General features: G+C 38.8%; 1 protein-coding gene and 1 long non-coding RNA gene across 7 annotated transcripts; one reads left to right on the forward strand and one right to left on the reverse strand.

Annotated features, from left to right (window-relative positions):
* The first annotated feature begins 2707 nt into the window (after positions 1-2707).
* On the forward strand, positions 2708-6555 carry LOC149041040 (uncharacterized). 6 transcript variants are annotated; one of them, XR_016189070.1, is made up of 4 exons: positions 2720-3059; positions 5324-5481; positions 5885-5986; positions 6089-6555. It is a non-coding gene; the product is annotated as an uncharacterized LOC149041040 (long non-coding RNA). The 6 variants fall into 6 exon arrangements; XR_016189075.1 differs by having other exon boundaries at positions 5956-5986; positions 6089-6228; XR_016189073.1 differs by having other exon boundaries at positions 2728-3059; positions 5324-5549.
* A 1369-nt stretch (positions 6556-7924) lies between these two features.
* Positions 7925-11749, reverse strand: LOC149041041 (uncharacterized). The gene has a single exon (XM_089214243.1). The coding sequence runs from the start codon at positions 11621-11623 to the stop codon at positions 8069-8071; it is 3555 nt and encodes a 1184-aa protein (XP_089070369.1). The 5' UTR covers positions 11624-11749; the 3' UTR covers positions 7925-8068.
* Between the last annotated feature and the right edge of the window lie 4448 nt (positions 11750-16197).

The following is a 16197-nucleotide window of genomic DNA, read 5'->3' on the forward strand; positions in this document are numbered from 1 at the left end:
CAATTTGCATATTTTCATAACTTCAGACCAAACAAAGATTTTGTTTTTGAGCAACCGTTTGAGTAAGTTTTGTTGCAATAAGCAACTTTTGATTGTTTTTGGCAACTTTTGAGCAGTTGTTTGAGAAATAATGTGAAACTTTTTGGAAAATCTCGAGCAACTTATGGAAAGCCCTCCCGGTCTGACCGGTCATCCTAGAGGAACTTAAGTCAGTTTTCACAATTACAAAGGTTTCAGTGTTACTTTTGCGAAAATTTTAGTTTCAATTTAACGATTTACGCAAGTGAGTATTTTTCTGGTGACCTCTCTCCATCACATTTTAGAATCCAAAAAAAACTTTAGGTGACCATTTTTTAACAAAAATATTGTAACCTGGGAACTGATTTTGAAACATTAAAAATCAGAATTGGTAGGGAATTTATTAGGTATAAAGCATCGAAAATTGTAAATGAATGAAAGGTCCATCTAGGAATTTTTAGTCTTCCTCAAGCAAAAGAAAATTCTTGGCAATATTTGCTTCTCCGAACAGATATTTAGCAGAAAATTGTCCTTGGGTGCCCCTGGTAGCCTCGCCGGGTCAATTTTGTGCAATTGAGAATGGGACATCACAGTCGTAAGAACAAGATAGGACGCGTAAAAAAATATAAAAGCTAGAAAATATTCCTATATATCACTAACTTCATCAAATGTGTGTGAACCTTGACGTTCCTTTCATAAGCTTGTGCAAATCGTCTTTTGTACTTTGTAGAAGGTTCCATTCAGGACTCACATACCTACGTTTATATTCTATATATTCTCTCGCCCATTAGTTTATATCAATCCCTTTGAGTATAGACTCGGTTTCACTGCCTTACGCCTAATAATTATCCAAGTTTGATCGATTGACTAAAGTGAGACTAGTCGATCTAAATGCTTGGAAAATTTGTTGGAAGGTAGAAAGGAATCTTTACAATTCCTTACACCACTGGACGCCCCTACTAAGGCTGCTACAGGTACTCCAGATACCACAGCTACTACAACTGCTACAGATACTACAGGTACTACACCTATTAAACCTACTACAGCTACTACACCTACTACAAGTACTACAGATACTAATGGGACTACAGGTACTTCACCTACTACAGCTACTACAGCTACTACACCTACTACAGATACTACAGCTACTACACCTGCTACAGGTACTACACCTGCTACAGGTACTACACCTACTACAGGTACTACAACTACTACAGGTACTACAGCTACTACAGCTACTAGACCTACTACAGACACCACAGATACTACAGGTACTACACCCACTACACCTACTACAGGTACTACATGTACTATAGGTACTATAGGTACTACAGCTACTACAGGTACTACGGCTACTACAGCTACTACAGCTACTACAGCTACTACAGCTACTACAGCTACTACAGCTACTACAGCTACTACAGCTACTACACGTACTACAGGTACTACAGGTACTACAGTTACTATAGGTACAACAACTACTACAGTTACTACAGGTACTACAACTACTACAGCTACTACGGGTACTAAAGGTACTACAGCTACTACAGACACTACAGATACTATAGGTACTACAAGTACTACACCTACTACAGGTACTACAGCTACCACAGGTACTACGGCTACTACACGTACTACAGCTACTATAGCTACTACAGCTACTACAGGTACTACAGGTACTACAGCTACTACACGTACTACAGGTACTACATGTACTACAGCTACTACAGGTACTACAGCTACTACAGGTACTACAGGTACTACAGGTACTACAGGTACTACAACTACTACTACAGCTACTACAGGTACTACAGGTACTACAGCTTCTACAGGTACTACATCTACTACACCCACTACAGCTACTACAGGTACTACAGGTACTATAGGTTCTACAGGTACTACAGGTACTACAGGTACTACAGGTACTACAGGTACTACAGCTACTACTACTACAGGTACTACAGCTACTACAGCTACTACAGCTACTACAGACACTACAGATACTACAGGTACTACACCTACTACACCTACTACAGGTACTACAGGTACTATAGGTACTACAGGTACTACAGGTACTACAGGTACTACAGGTACTACAGCTACTACAGCTACTACTACTACAGGTACTACAGCTACTACACCTACTACACCTACTACACCTACTACAGACACTACAGATACTATAGGTACTACAAGTACTACACCTACTACAGGTACTACAGCTACCACAGGTACTACGGCTACTACACGTACTACAGCTACTATAGCTACTACAGCTACTACAGGTACTACAGGTACTACAGCTACTACACGTACTACAGGTACTACACGTACTACAGGTACTACACGTACTACAGCTACTACAGCTACTACAGGTACTACAGCTACTACAGCTACTACAGGTACTACAGGTACTACAACTACTACTACAGCTACTACAGGTACTACAGGTACTACAGCTACTACAGCTACTACAGCTACTACAGCTACTACAGCTACTACAGCTACTACAGGTTCTACAGGTACTACAGGGTTACTACAGCTACTACAGCCACTACAGGTACTACATCTACTAGTACAGCTACTACAGGTACTACAGCTACCACAGGTACTACACAACTCCTGCGGGTACCATAGGTCCTACTACAGTACTAATACTATGGGCGGTGGCCCGGGACATTTTGGGCAGTCTTACACCAAGTACTACCCCGTGGGACACTCGTTAAATCATATCTCTTGTGACTCGTCTTGGTTCAGCCCTGACACTGGCCATCGCTCTTCGGAATCATGTTTTTCAGGGTGTCACCTCTGTATTGTTATCGATTTGAATGTGAAAGCTGCCTCATCAAACGTTCTCACAGTTGTACGTTTTACTCCCCTTAACTATACAACAGATGCACGTGAAGTCATAGACTGGCTTTTATTTTGTATTAGTTAACTCCAAGGAACAAGCGGAACGCAAACATCGTCATGTTGATATTTTAGGGAAGGAGAAGGTGATGACGACGAGGAGCTGCCGGAGGAAGAGTCTGCAGCTTTTAGTGAGTGAAATATTTTCATCTGGTAAAAATTGAACATAGCAACCTTGATTTTTGAATGCACATCCACAAGAATAATCAAAGTTAACTCTATTTTTCGCAGTAGATCAGTATGTTCGTGTTGAACGTGATAATTTTACTCCATTTGAATGATAGTTTTGTTTGAATGTGTAGTTGTTGACCCCCCCCCCCCACGTTTCCCTTAGCTTCTGCTGCTCCCAGTTCTGCTTCCCCTGTAGTTAGTAGCTTTAGACTTTTCAAAGAGCATTAGGCTAATTTTTCAGATGATGAAGCTGTTAACAGGCCTGTAAATTATTCTTTTCATGATTTCCAAATGACATTGTGAGACAGTTTTTGAGAATTATGAGTCACCTGTGAATACCAAGGTGAAACCAGCCCCCTGTTTCTCTTCCTAACCCACCTCCTCCCCAAGTTGGTGGAGTTTAGGAGTATTTCAGTTTTCCAGTTTTCTCTGGGAAATAGATATGCTTGGTGGTATGTCTACAGAAAGGCAGAGAATCTTTAAGAGTTTAGTCTTACCATAGTGCCCCATAGTGTCAGAAGTACATTCATGCAAATGATGATTCCAATTGCTGCACAGTGTGTCATACTAAGGAGTGTTGTTATGATAGTTAAATATTTAGCATACTATTTTACCCTCTGCTTGATTTTAACCATAGGCAGTGGTTTAAGATTTTTTGTTTCCTTAAAGAAAAATACCAAAGAAGAATAAAAAATGAGAAAAAAACAAATTGAAAATGTGAAGAAAGGAAATACAGAATACCATAGTTGCCACTTTATAGCATTTATCTTTGTCAGCCATGAGGTATGATAGTTGTGTTTTAATTCTTAATTTGTCGGACGGGCCTCCCATTGAATGGTAGGGATAGTGAAAGGCAAAATTATTCACTTGGTAACACTTCAAGTACTGTCCCTGAGCTGAAACACCCCTTATTTTTGTCCAAAAATACTCTTTCACTGTTGATTGGGTAGTTACTGACAAGGGCATACTTAAAACATAGGCATGCTATGCATGCAAGAAAAAAAAAAAAAACCTTCTAGTTTATCAGAAATAACTCAGAGAAACATTTTAAGGTCTATTGCCACTGGTGTCTGAATAATTGTTAGCAAAAATGAACAACATTAGTGCAGAAAAGTGGTGAGAAAAGTATCATATTTCAAAGCATAACAACATGGGCTCTTTATTTGGTAATTGCCTATCTGTACTTTGCCTCATTTGTGTGGAATACATGATAAGATGCAGGCTGTCTAGAAGGAATTGACATGTGACGGGATGAAGTCCTGGGCAGCTAAAAGTGAATTTGATTGGTAAATCATATCTTAGCACATGAGAACTGCATGGAAAATTGACTCAAAGTAGCATTTAGTTCCATGTGAAATTTTTTCAGTGGAGTGGGATTATCTTGTAAAATTTAGGTTGTTTACTGGAAAATGGCAATTATCTGAGAAAGTCTAGTTCATAGCAACAAGTTAACATGTAATTGTATCAGGAAAATACCTTTTAAACACAAGATGACTAACAGAAGCATGGAGAACTTTTAAAAGCAAAAATAAATATATAGTCCACATGACAGTTGACACAGAAAGTAAATATAACTTTGTGATTTTTTCAGCTTTTGCAAAAAGAGCAATCAAAAGGCAAAAACTAGATTATTGATCAAATCTGCTTTATGCAAATGCTTTGCACAATTTTTATCCCAGTCAACAAAACACTAGCCCTTCCAAAACAAAAGTTCTAGTGATAATTTCATGAAAGGCCTTGAGCCAATGGCATGTGCATTGTAAGTGAAGGAGTGTTACACAAAACATGTTTTAACTTCTAAATGGTAGAAAAAAATTCCCTGATCACCTTTCTAACCTCCTGCAGGTCATAGCAATGAAGTTCTTAGAAGAAATTAACTATTACACTGGGTAGATGAGCTCATAGTTCTTTGTTAATGCTATTCTTGGTGTTTATCAATGTTAGTTTGATTCCATTGCAACATATGACAGTACCCTAATTTTATGATGTGATTGGCATGAGGGACAATACTGTGACACTTTGATTGGTGCAAGCATACCTTATTGCTGTGATGTGATTAGTGTGAGATACATACCCTAATGCAGAAGTCAGGTTATACAAGATACATACTCTAATGCGCCCATCCAAGATAAATACCATTTGATATGCCAACATAGGGTTACATATTTAATATTTTTGCTAATAACTCAAAAATCATTAAAAATGAACCTTTACTCTTTTTCAGGAAATGTGAATTTTCAGGAAATTCTGATCTGTCTGAGTCAGAGCATCTGCTGTATTTATCACTCTTCAGGGGAACAAGCCCCTAAAACTCAGTGCTACGGTTCAGGCTCAGTAAAACACATGCATGCATCATATCTGTTGACATGGTTCAAACAAGAGGTAAAGAAAACTTGTGAATTGTGCCATTTAAGTGATATCAAGAAAAAGGGCAAACCATATATGCTGAGGTAATTGTTATTTCTAAGCCCTTTTCTATTGAGTTGTATTGGTTCAGTTGATCTTCATTTTACCAGGGTCAACATTTTTGTTTTCATTGTCACCTTTGGAACCTTTGCCATACCCCTCCCCCCTTGGTCCTCTATTTCCCCCCCCCCTCTCTCTTTGAACTTTTGTCTCTCTCTTCTCCCATGTTTCTGTTGGGAAATTGGGCAAAACAAAGGTGTTTGATAGATTAAGGATTTTTCTTTACTGAATGAAGTAGAGGAAGCAAGACAGTGGGCTACAAAGAAAATTGAATTTTTTCTGAACCAAAGTTAAAACCATATCCTTGTACTATTTCCAGATTTTCACATTTCTAGACTATCAACTTAAGATACATCCAACTAAGCTAAAGAATTATTGGTGTATTTCCAGAATTCCACATTTCCAGACTACTGAGATAAATGTAAGTTAAAGACTAATTTGTATATTTCTAGATGTACCAAGTTAAAATGCTTGTGAGTAAGCTAATTGACATATTACATATTTTTACACATTTTTCTCTAAGGTGATGAATTTGATGTGCAGCACATTCCATTGTGATGACATGTTCTGTGCTCTTCTACCCCAAGTTAAAGCCCAATTTGTTTCTATTGAGACACAGAACTCCTAACAATAATTGCAGATGTGCACATCTTAACCCTTTGCTTCCTGGAAGTGATTAACATGTAGCTTCTCCTTGTTGTATCCATAAGGTAATGAGAATACCTTCAAGTTTTTATCTTGATCTAACCTCAAATTCTTGTAATTAATTTACAATGAAATGTATAGCAGCTGAAGGGGAGAAGTAGCAATCAGTCCTTGGGAGTTAATGGGTTATAAGCTTCAGAGAACAGAAAGCATTATGGTTATAAATGTTTTGAATACTAAAGATTAAAATTGTCAGTAGCTGACAGATTCACGTGTTCATGTAAATAGGGTATTGAATATTTGTTAACTTGTGAAAGAAACTTGATTGAAAATAGGGTCAAGCAATTTTTCATTGTGTGTTAACCCTTTAAGCCTTCACTCCCATGAGTGACCAAGACAGAATTTCTCCTTACAATATCAATACAATATCAAGCAGACAAGTGATGGGAATCGAGAAAATATCAGCTAGGGGAGGGGATTATTAGTTGATCCAATACCGAATTCTCCAAACTAAACATGCATATTATGAAAAACTAAACATGATTGTGTATGATGAAAATTTGGAGCAGAATTTTCAATATCTGGTTGGGCATTTATTTGAGGTAACAAGCTATTTTCATTTAATTTTTTGAAGATGTTTTATTGCTGGTTTAAGACAGGGTGTGAAATTTTGGTCTAGGTTTAAAATAGGGTTGGAATAATTTTGTATTTCAACCTAAGGTAGGGCAATAGTTGATTTTAAGAAGGGTGCTCTCTCTGCTGAAGAGAAGGCACTACTGGAAAAAGCCTCTATTTTAGCTGATCATGTTTCTCAGATAAATTATTTATAGTTTCGTGTGATATTGAGAAGGCTTTACCAACCCCCCCCTTCCCCCACCCCACCCTCATCGCCTTCCTTTGTCCAATTATTTTTTTGTTTTGAAACTTATTGTAAAGCTCTTTACTCTGTCTGATATGTCTAACCATAGGGGCCGAATTGACAGCAACACAAAGAGTAAATCTGCTTACATGATTTATTCAACAATCATCTGATAAACTTAGGAGTTCTGCTTTTATCTACAAATACTAGTCAGTGAAATCTCAACTTTCAGAGTTTTTCATTTTATCATGATAATAGTAACAGGCAAAAAATATGTGCAAAAACACTCCAATATTTAAAGCTACTGCATACACCTTAAAAAAATTGTGTAACGTAATAAATGTCCCACACCACTAACCTACAATAAAGTCTTTTGTCTTTGAAAAGTAATGGGTTTCCTTATTTACAATTTGTTTACAATTTCATCAGCAGACAGTATGAAACTACTCGAACCGGATCTCTTTGATCGAAAAGAAAAACAAACAGAAAAAAAAAACAACCCTAGGAAGCGATCTGTATCGTATTTACTCATCTGATCCGCCTATAATCTCTTAAAGAACTTCAATAAACTAAACAGAAAACTATTTCTTATGACAGACCAAAGTGGTCAAATCATACAGAAGCAAGCAGTAAATTTAAGATCGAAATAAACCAAGCATGAAATGATAAAGTTTCCTGAGAGGTCCGAGGTTTGTTTGTTTTCTATGCAGTAAGTTTTGTGTTTTAACTTCAATGTTGATTGGTTCGTTTACAAAAAAAGACACTTTGACATCCTTTGTTCTCAATAAACATGTTCATTGGTTCATTTTTCTTCATTTCGATCCGGTTCAAATAATCTCTCTGCTCTGAGCGCTTCACAAACTTTGTTGTCTTTCGTTCATTCACGATTTTAGTGGTTGTGTTGTAATTGTCACTGAGCTGGTTACCTCACATTTTGAATTGTAAGTGATTATTTAACTTTTTTTTCCAGATTAAGCAATTATTTGTGAATTGGCGATGTTAGATAATAACGCGACAGTTAGACTGACTATTGCTAAGTAAATTCTCTGCGTGTTGTATACCTGCTTCTGTGATGTTATTTGCGAAGAGGTATAACGTGCGTAGCTGACAGTTGTTGTTGTTGATGGCTTCAGCCAAGTGCTGTGCTCCAATGTCTGAGATGTTATTGTATGTGAGGATTAACGTGCGTAGCTGGCAGTTGTTGTTGTTGATGGCTTCAGCCAAGTGCTGTGCTCCAATGTCGGAGATGTTATTTGCTGAGAGGTTTAACGTGCGTAGCTGACAGTTGTTGTTGTTGATGGCTTCAGCCAAGTGCTGTGCTCCAATGTCTGAGATGTTATTTGCTGAGAGGTACAACGTGTGTAGCTGACAGTTGTTGTTGTTGATGGCTTCAGCCAAGTGCTGTGCTCCAATGTGTGAGATGTTATTGTGTGTGAGGTCTAACGTGCGTAGCTGACAGTTGTTGTTGATGGCTTCAGCCAAGTGCTGTGCTCCAATGTGTGAGATGTTATTTGCTCTGAGGTCTAACGTGCGTAGGTGACAGTTGTTGTTGTTGATGGCTTCAGCTAAATACTTTGCTCCTTCGTCTGTCAATTGATTTCCTACGAGGTGTAACCAGCTCAGTTGAGATTTACTACATTTTAACAACTTACCAATTTCAAAACAACCTAACGGACCAAAGCTATTGCCCCCCAAACCTAAATGTGAAATTTGTTGAACATTCTTAATTGCAGTAACTACTGAAGCACAATCCACAGGTGTGAGATGACAACGATTAAAATTTACCAAATTAAAGTTAAATTGTTGTAGTTTTCTCTGAACTATTTCCTCCATCTCACTACTTTCGTTAATGCATTTAAATAATGTCACTGCTAAATGTTTTTTGTCTTCAGTCGGCCAACAAGTTAGTTTCCTTGGCTCCATATCCTCTGTCAACTCTTCGTCGTACCACTGGCTTTCTTTCTCTTTAGTTTCTACAGGAAGAAGGTCTGTGATGATTTCGCTCGGTAGGTTTTCTTTCTCGTTCATTAGTCCTGCTAGAAACTGAAAAACCAGCTGCCATTTGCCGTCCGCGATGTTCGTAGAAACAAAGTTCCTCAGTTCTGTTTCATCCATGTTTGCTAGGTGCCTCGCAGCGAAAAACTCTTGCATTGTTAAATGAATGAAACAGAATTGTTGTTCACGTTTTGACGCGGCAGTTTCACGGTCGGGTAAGCGGTGAAAAAGAGCGCTGCCTTCCAATCCGCGTACTTCGTTTCCCCCGAAGACCAGCCTTCCTTCTTTAATTCCTTCAAATGCCATTTTTTCAAGTTTCTCGAATTTCTTTTGAACGTTAGGGGGCAAATTATCTGATTCAAAATCTTCGCGAGTGAAATTCTTGCCACGGAATTCTTCGTTGTGTCTTAAGTAAAATATTTTCACTGCCTTCTTGTAAATATCTGTTAATTTCGTTGGTAGGCTAAGACTTTCAGAACCATAGAACTTCACCATTTGAAAGAGAGTTGAGCAAATGATGAAGCAACTCGCAGGAATGTAGCATAGAGAGAGAATGTTCCTGTTGCCGCCGATGTGTCGCCATATTGTTTTGCCCGCATGCTTGTCCTCCTCAGCAAATTTGTTTACGTACTCTTCGACTTGTTTGGATGAGAAGCCGAGGATCTCGAAGACTTTGTCGAAATCAACACGCTCGATGCATGACAAAGCTGTAGGTCTTGTGGTTGTCAAAACGGCAGCTCCGTTGAGTAGTTTCCCAGTCGCAAGCTTCTCGTATAGAGCATACAAGGGCATCTTCTCATCTATGCGGTTTTTGAATTGAGGCTCGAAATTTTCCTCCCCTATCTTTGAATTAGGTTTAAATTCATCGATTCCATCGAAAATAATCAGAACTCTTTGGGGGTTCTCAAGGATGTAATTCCAGACTTCATCATCCATGTGATTTGAGGGGGAATGTTCTGACGATGTGAGTAGTTCCCGGAGGCTAAGGTCGGGTGCCGCGTTGAATGTTCTGAATTTGATGAAGAAAGTAGCATCAAAATGGATGTTAACATCAGATGATTCATGGAATACTTTGTTAAATGCCCAGTCTCTGAGGAGTTTGGTACAGCAAAGTGTCTTTCCGATTCCGGGACGACCAACAATCAAAACGTTTTTGTTTTCGTTGTTAAGAATGTCCTCCGGCCCTCTAGGTGTTGTGTTTTTCTCACCAGCTCTGGTGTAAACTCCCAGTTTCTCCCTTCTGCCTCCAGAAAAATCATATTTGGCTCTGTTTGGAACAACGACAAGGTTTGTGTAAATCTGATCCAGGGTCAAATGTTTAGATGGGTGTCCTTCGCCGGGAGTATTTGAAAAAGGCGACCGGAGTTGGGGAGGTCGCTTTGTCTCATCTCTAATAATTTTCTTTGTATTGTCTATGAATTCCTGAAGCGGTGGTTTTTGGAGTTGTTGAGGCTTGCTTGGCAGATGTGGGATGTTCGTTTCCTGTTCTTTACTTTCCTCTTCCTGGTGTTGTTCTTGTGGGGCGTTCGTTTCTTGCTCTGTTCTTTCTTCTTGAGGCTTGCTTGGCAGATGTGGGATGTTAGTTTCATGTTCTTTACTTTCCTCTTCCTGGTGTTGTTCTTGTGGGGCGTTCGTTTCTTGCTCTGTTCTTTCTTCTTGAGGCTTGCTTGGCAGATGTGGGATGTTCGTTTCATGTTCTTTACTTTCCTCTACCTGGTGTTGTTCATGTGGGGCTTTCGTTTCTTGCTCTGTTCTTTCTTCTTGCTGCGGAGGTTCAGGTCTCAACACAATCGATGTGGTAGCATTTTGCGAACTGGCATGGGAGGGATTCAGGTGAGCCTCTAGAAACTTGGAATTTTTCATGAAACTATCCTCTTTCCACGCTCGTAGCAAAATATAGACAGTTTCTAACAGAATGCCAAAGAGAAAAATTCCGTTCACGACAAGAACAGCGCGCATCCAGGAGTTTTTCTTAGTTGCTCGTTGATTATGACACTCGTACCAGACGCCAGTAGAATTCCTTGGCTGACTCCCTCCAGAGGTTAGATAACAAGGAAAGTTGGGGGGAAAGCCCAGAGGATAAAGAAACTGACTTTGTAGAACTATGAAGAGAACTTTTAAAACAATCCTTGCGAAAAGTTGAAAGCAGTAAGCGATGAACAGCTTTTTCCCAGAAAGTGCGTTTCTTTGGTCGCGCAACTGCCCCTCGAGATCACCGTTACGAGCGCTTGGCGACAGTTGATCGACTGTAGGGCTCGCTATTTGGGAGTAAATAACACAGACAGTTCCGATGAGGAAGAAATTCATGATCACGAAGGCATAGATAGGAACATCGTGTTTGTTATACTGCTTCTCGTATAACTCGAAACATCTTCCACGGACAAGGTCGATGTTCCTACTCTTCGCCACGTCACAGCGGAAATCATACCTGGATTCGCTGTTTTCTGCGTCTGCAAAAATGCCAAGGAAGATTACACCGATCAGGATCCAAACAACGACAGCGGCATGGCTAACTGTGTTAAACGTTTTTGGTTTAAGTAATTCCTTGAGATTATCCATTGTTAGCGTTTGTATTCTCACTGTTTTCGATCAGATGAAAATCGCATTATGTCGTAAGTTGAAATAATGAAAGTATGGTGACTTCCGGTCAGTCATTGCTACAGAATTCACAGTTTCATTATGGGAAGAGCTGCAATTTTAATTCTTGACAAAGTTACAGCTGTCAACTATTCAATGGTTTGTTTCCACCTGTCATCTTTTCTCGATCACTCGGGAAGCTGATATGGGAAACGGAGAGAGGAAACTCCCTAAACATATCTCTACTTAAGGGCAGAAATGCACGCGGTGACCGAAATGGCAGAATTGACGAAACTTTGTCAAACCGAGTGGTTGTTCATGGATTTGACGATTTTGACGAATTGTAGTTAAATTCGTCAGAGCGAAATCAGCTTGGCGGATTTAACGATTTTGACGAATTTCCGCCGTTTTTGTTACTGCACGCATTTCTAGACTTTTTTCGGAAACTGAAATGGACACGTGCTACAAGTGTCATTAATCCAAAACTATTTTGATAGAGGCTTTAAAAAGACAATCACAAGTATGGTGAAGGCTTTTGCTTTCTGAGGCAAATTGCACGCTTAGTAGTGTAACCAGAAGAGATGTGACTCGTCGCTGCACAATCTCCTTCACCTTCCCCCTCTACCTAAGCCAAAGTAATTTTCTAACTAATTACGAGCGCCTCTAATCACGCTTTGGTTGTTCGACTTTCATTTTTCTCACCAGTTTTCAAGATCGTGTAATTTTTCGATTGACTTGTACGACTGCCAACCGTGATACAGAAGTGAAGACATAGGAGACATTCCCGTATGAAAATGAAACCACGGATCATTTCCAGCGTCAAAGGTTCTCTATTGTACTGATTTTTAGAGATTGACATTGATGCAGAGTACCCCGTCATTTGTTTGTTTGTTTGTTTCTTTTGGTTTCATTTTTTTTGCGAAAGTTAAGGGATAAGAATAAGCACTAAGAGTGAAGAAACGATGCAGTTGCAGAATAGTAGGTTGTGAAAAAATTCAGGCTTCGACGGGATTCGGACCCGCTCCTCCCAGATACTAGTTGAGCACCGTCGGACCATCTAACCTGAGGACCTACTTAAATTTGGCTGTTCCCTCTTTCTTCATGCGGCTACGCAGCTCAGTTATAGTCTCGGAAGGCACGGGCTTGAAACTCCTCCGATTTTGAACCTTCTCAGGATTTCAGGCTTCTTTTTGGCAATCACTTCAACTGCAACTTATCTGAGAAGATCGGTTCTTCTCCCTTACAAAGTGGTACTTTATGTGGCGAGAACTTTTATGATTTTGGTGAGACGGTATTTTGCGAGGTTATATTTTTGCGATCTCAAAACAAGGCCGGCAAATACAAAAGAAGGCAATTAAAATTCGTGATTCAAGCGTTTCAAATTCATTTTAGTTTCCAAAATGTCGTAACTTTTGACGACTGGACGAAAGATATTCGAAGGAGTTTGACCAATCTAGCCGATTCAGATGAAGATGATAGCGAGAATCTCTACTCCATATGCGAAAACCTTTGCAAATTAAAGACAACACTTCACAACAGAAGGTACAAAATAAACTGAATTACTAGTAAGACCAGTTAATAAAATTTGTGTATTTGCTGATACACATCCTGTATATGTTTTTTTTTTTCACATTTCAGATCATTTTTTCTGTTATTTGAATGTCCTATAGGGAATTAAATTTCGCGAGAATTTTCATCCGCTGGACAATGATTTCACCTTTTTAACTCGTGAATTGCGCGCATGCGCAAGAGCGAGTTATAGATACGATGTGGGGAATAGCATTCGCTCGCTCGATTGGTCGATTCCTGTAAACTTTTTTTAGATTTTAGGCTTTTGAGTACATTTGATAGTTTTTGGCGAGTAATAAACAGACGAAATGGCGACCTTTGTTGCTAAGAATAGTGGTGGGGTGAAAAAGAAGCCAATGATAATCTTAAAAGAGTTTTTTTTTTCGTTTTAGTTTCAACAAGCGGCGCCAGCGACTGGCAAGCATTCAAGGATTCACACTGAAATAACAACAACCTTCGTTTTTCATAAAATTGTAATTTACAATCCTTGAACTTGAAAACAATCCGAAGATTTATTGAAAATATCACTTACTGCGAAGCGCTCGGAGTTTACAGATGTTCAAAAGCTTTTTCTGTTATAGCGTGAGATTGAGGACAAAATTGATCATTACGTTTCGTCGCGTGTGTTTTTCCTGTGTGAAGCAACAAAAGATGCCGGCGACTGACTAAATAACAAGTTAACACGAAAATCAAATAACACTTAGACAAACAAGTTTAGCTACCGATTTTCAGTGAATTTTTAAAGAACAATTTTCTTGTAGGTTTCAAGACAATTTGAAGATTCAACATACATACAACGTACTAAAATGCGAAAGTTACACACCACAAAATTGATAAATAGGCCTGAAATGAAATTCTATCTTGTTATTGATTATACGTTGCCTAGCACGTGACTTAAATCTACCCAGGCGGAGATCTAAAATGACGGTGGCAGGCTTGGCTTAGTTATATCACTCAAAACTCGTTCCCGTTTGTCTCATTTGATAAAGAGGGAATCGTTAATGTTTTCATTAAGACAGTATTGCCTTGATTTTCTAATATTTACAACGAAAGACAGTAAATTTCACTTTTCACCCACATTTACTTCCAACCTTTTCTTTTGAACCAGAAACAAAAATGATAGACGTTTAAAACACATGACATCATCCACCTTGTTAAATGTAATAGCGTGATCATTTCAATTGTAATGCCTTCTTGTCCCAACGTTACTTTGTTTCTTTGCTACATTAGCGAACACTGAACTACTGCTCGTACTCTAGATGACAATCAACCACAAAATTCCCTAAACCAGATAACATTAAACATAATCTCAAAAATCATGTGTCAATTCACGAGTTTGCTCACAGAGCACTTTGATTTCTACAGTTGCGAAAAAGGCGAATTTAAACACCAATAATGTGTACCACCCACAAGCCAAAATAGATCTCATATAGATCTCGTATAATGCAGTTAACAGTATCGCTATACACCTCGTTCTTACAAATCGGAATATTAGCGCGCATCGAGTAATTCTTTTAATAAAAACAGCAATTTCCTTATATTTTCTTTTAGTTTAAGGTGGCTGAAAAAAGTTTTCCGAAACACCTACTGACTGTATTGAAAGCGCTCAAAAACCAACACTCCCTCTTCGGTCTCCTCGCTGAGGTTGAACCAATTTCACACTTGTTGACTAAAGGATGGAAATAGTGTGCGTGACTTGGCAATCGTTATTATTATGCTAATGTTATTAAACAATTTTTAGGGACTGTATCGGAAACTCCTCGAGCGGTATCCTCGCAACTTCAAGATTTTCTTTTTCGCGATAACGCGCCACTGTTGGGGAAAATTTAACGACTTCAGTCTAACCGTTTCAACGTTATGATGCTGCTAAGTTTACATTTGACTGATCTGAATCAACGTAAAGAAATCGAAAGATTACGTTTTGTTTTTCGTTGGACAAATTTTCAACATGTTCTCCTGTTTGTTACCAATTGGCGACTTTTGTCGAAATTTCAGCCGCCAAATATTCTCTCGCAATGGCGACCAAAATGGTTGGGGCTTGGGGAACTGCGCTAGAGCCTGGAAGATGCTATATTATAAAATGATATGGACCGTTGGCAATCCTCGTAGTTTTATTTAGGTTTGTTTCTGGCAAGAATGTAAAAGGTGGAGTATGTTTTCAGGGAGATTTGTTTTCAAATTAAAATAATTGAAATAAAAGTATTAGATCCCAAGTTTTGTTTGCATTCATAATTAATAGAGCTAAGCATTTGGCGTCATAAACAAACCACATTACCACAGTTTGAAATGGAAAACAAAACAAAACAGTTTTGGAAGTGTTTTTTTTTTCTACTTGGCACCTTGTTTTTCTCTGAAGTCTCTTAAATGCTTTATTTGCGTCAGCTACAACTTCAGAAGTATTTATCTTTGCTTCCTTTGAGTTTATTTTGGCTTCTTCGAAAGAAGAGAATAAATGAAACCTGAAGCGGACCTTTTGATTTGCTAATCAGACTAAGAGACAAATTGACAGTGGTCGTAATTAAAATATTTGGGAGGCATTTTTAAAAGTTGACATGCACACCCTTAAACCTGTTATACCGCTGAGGAAGGGGGGCATCGGGGTCTATTAGCAGCCGCAATCATCCAAAACCACACAACCGCAAAAAAATTGGATCAAAACCGAAAACCGCATGCAAAACAGTCTTAAAAATTTCAACATCCTAGTGATCAAAACCCTGATCGATCTGATGCAGTGGTGACAAGTGGAGCATACAGAGCTTTTTGGGGCTATTCGAGATCAGTGGAGGCGCATAATTGCCGCTCAAATCGCAGAGAAGCGGGACCCAAATAGGAAAAACCGAAGTTTTCTGGCACAAAGTTTGAAAAGCCAATCTTAAAAATAGCCAAAACCGCAAAACCGAAAATCCCAATACCCCACCTGAAAGTGACTAAGATCTAATTTCTCCTCACAATATCACACCTGAATCAAACATTGAGGTCACAAGAAT

The sequence above is a fragment of the Pocillopora damicornis genome, chromosome 8, assembly GCF_964200805.1.
Source record: "Pocillopora damicornis chromosome 8, jaPocDami1.2, whole genome shotgun sequence".
Taxonomy (NCBI): domain Eukaryota; kingdom Metazoa; phylum Cnidaria; class Anthozoa; order Scleractinia; family Pocilloporidae; genus Pocillopora; species Pocillopora damicornis.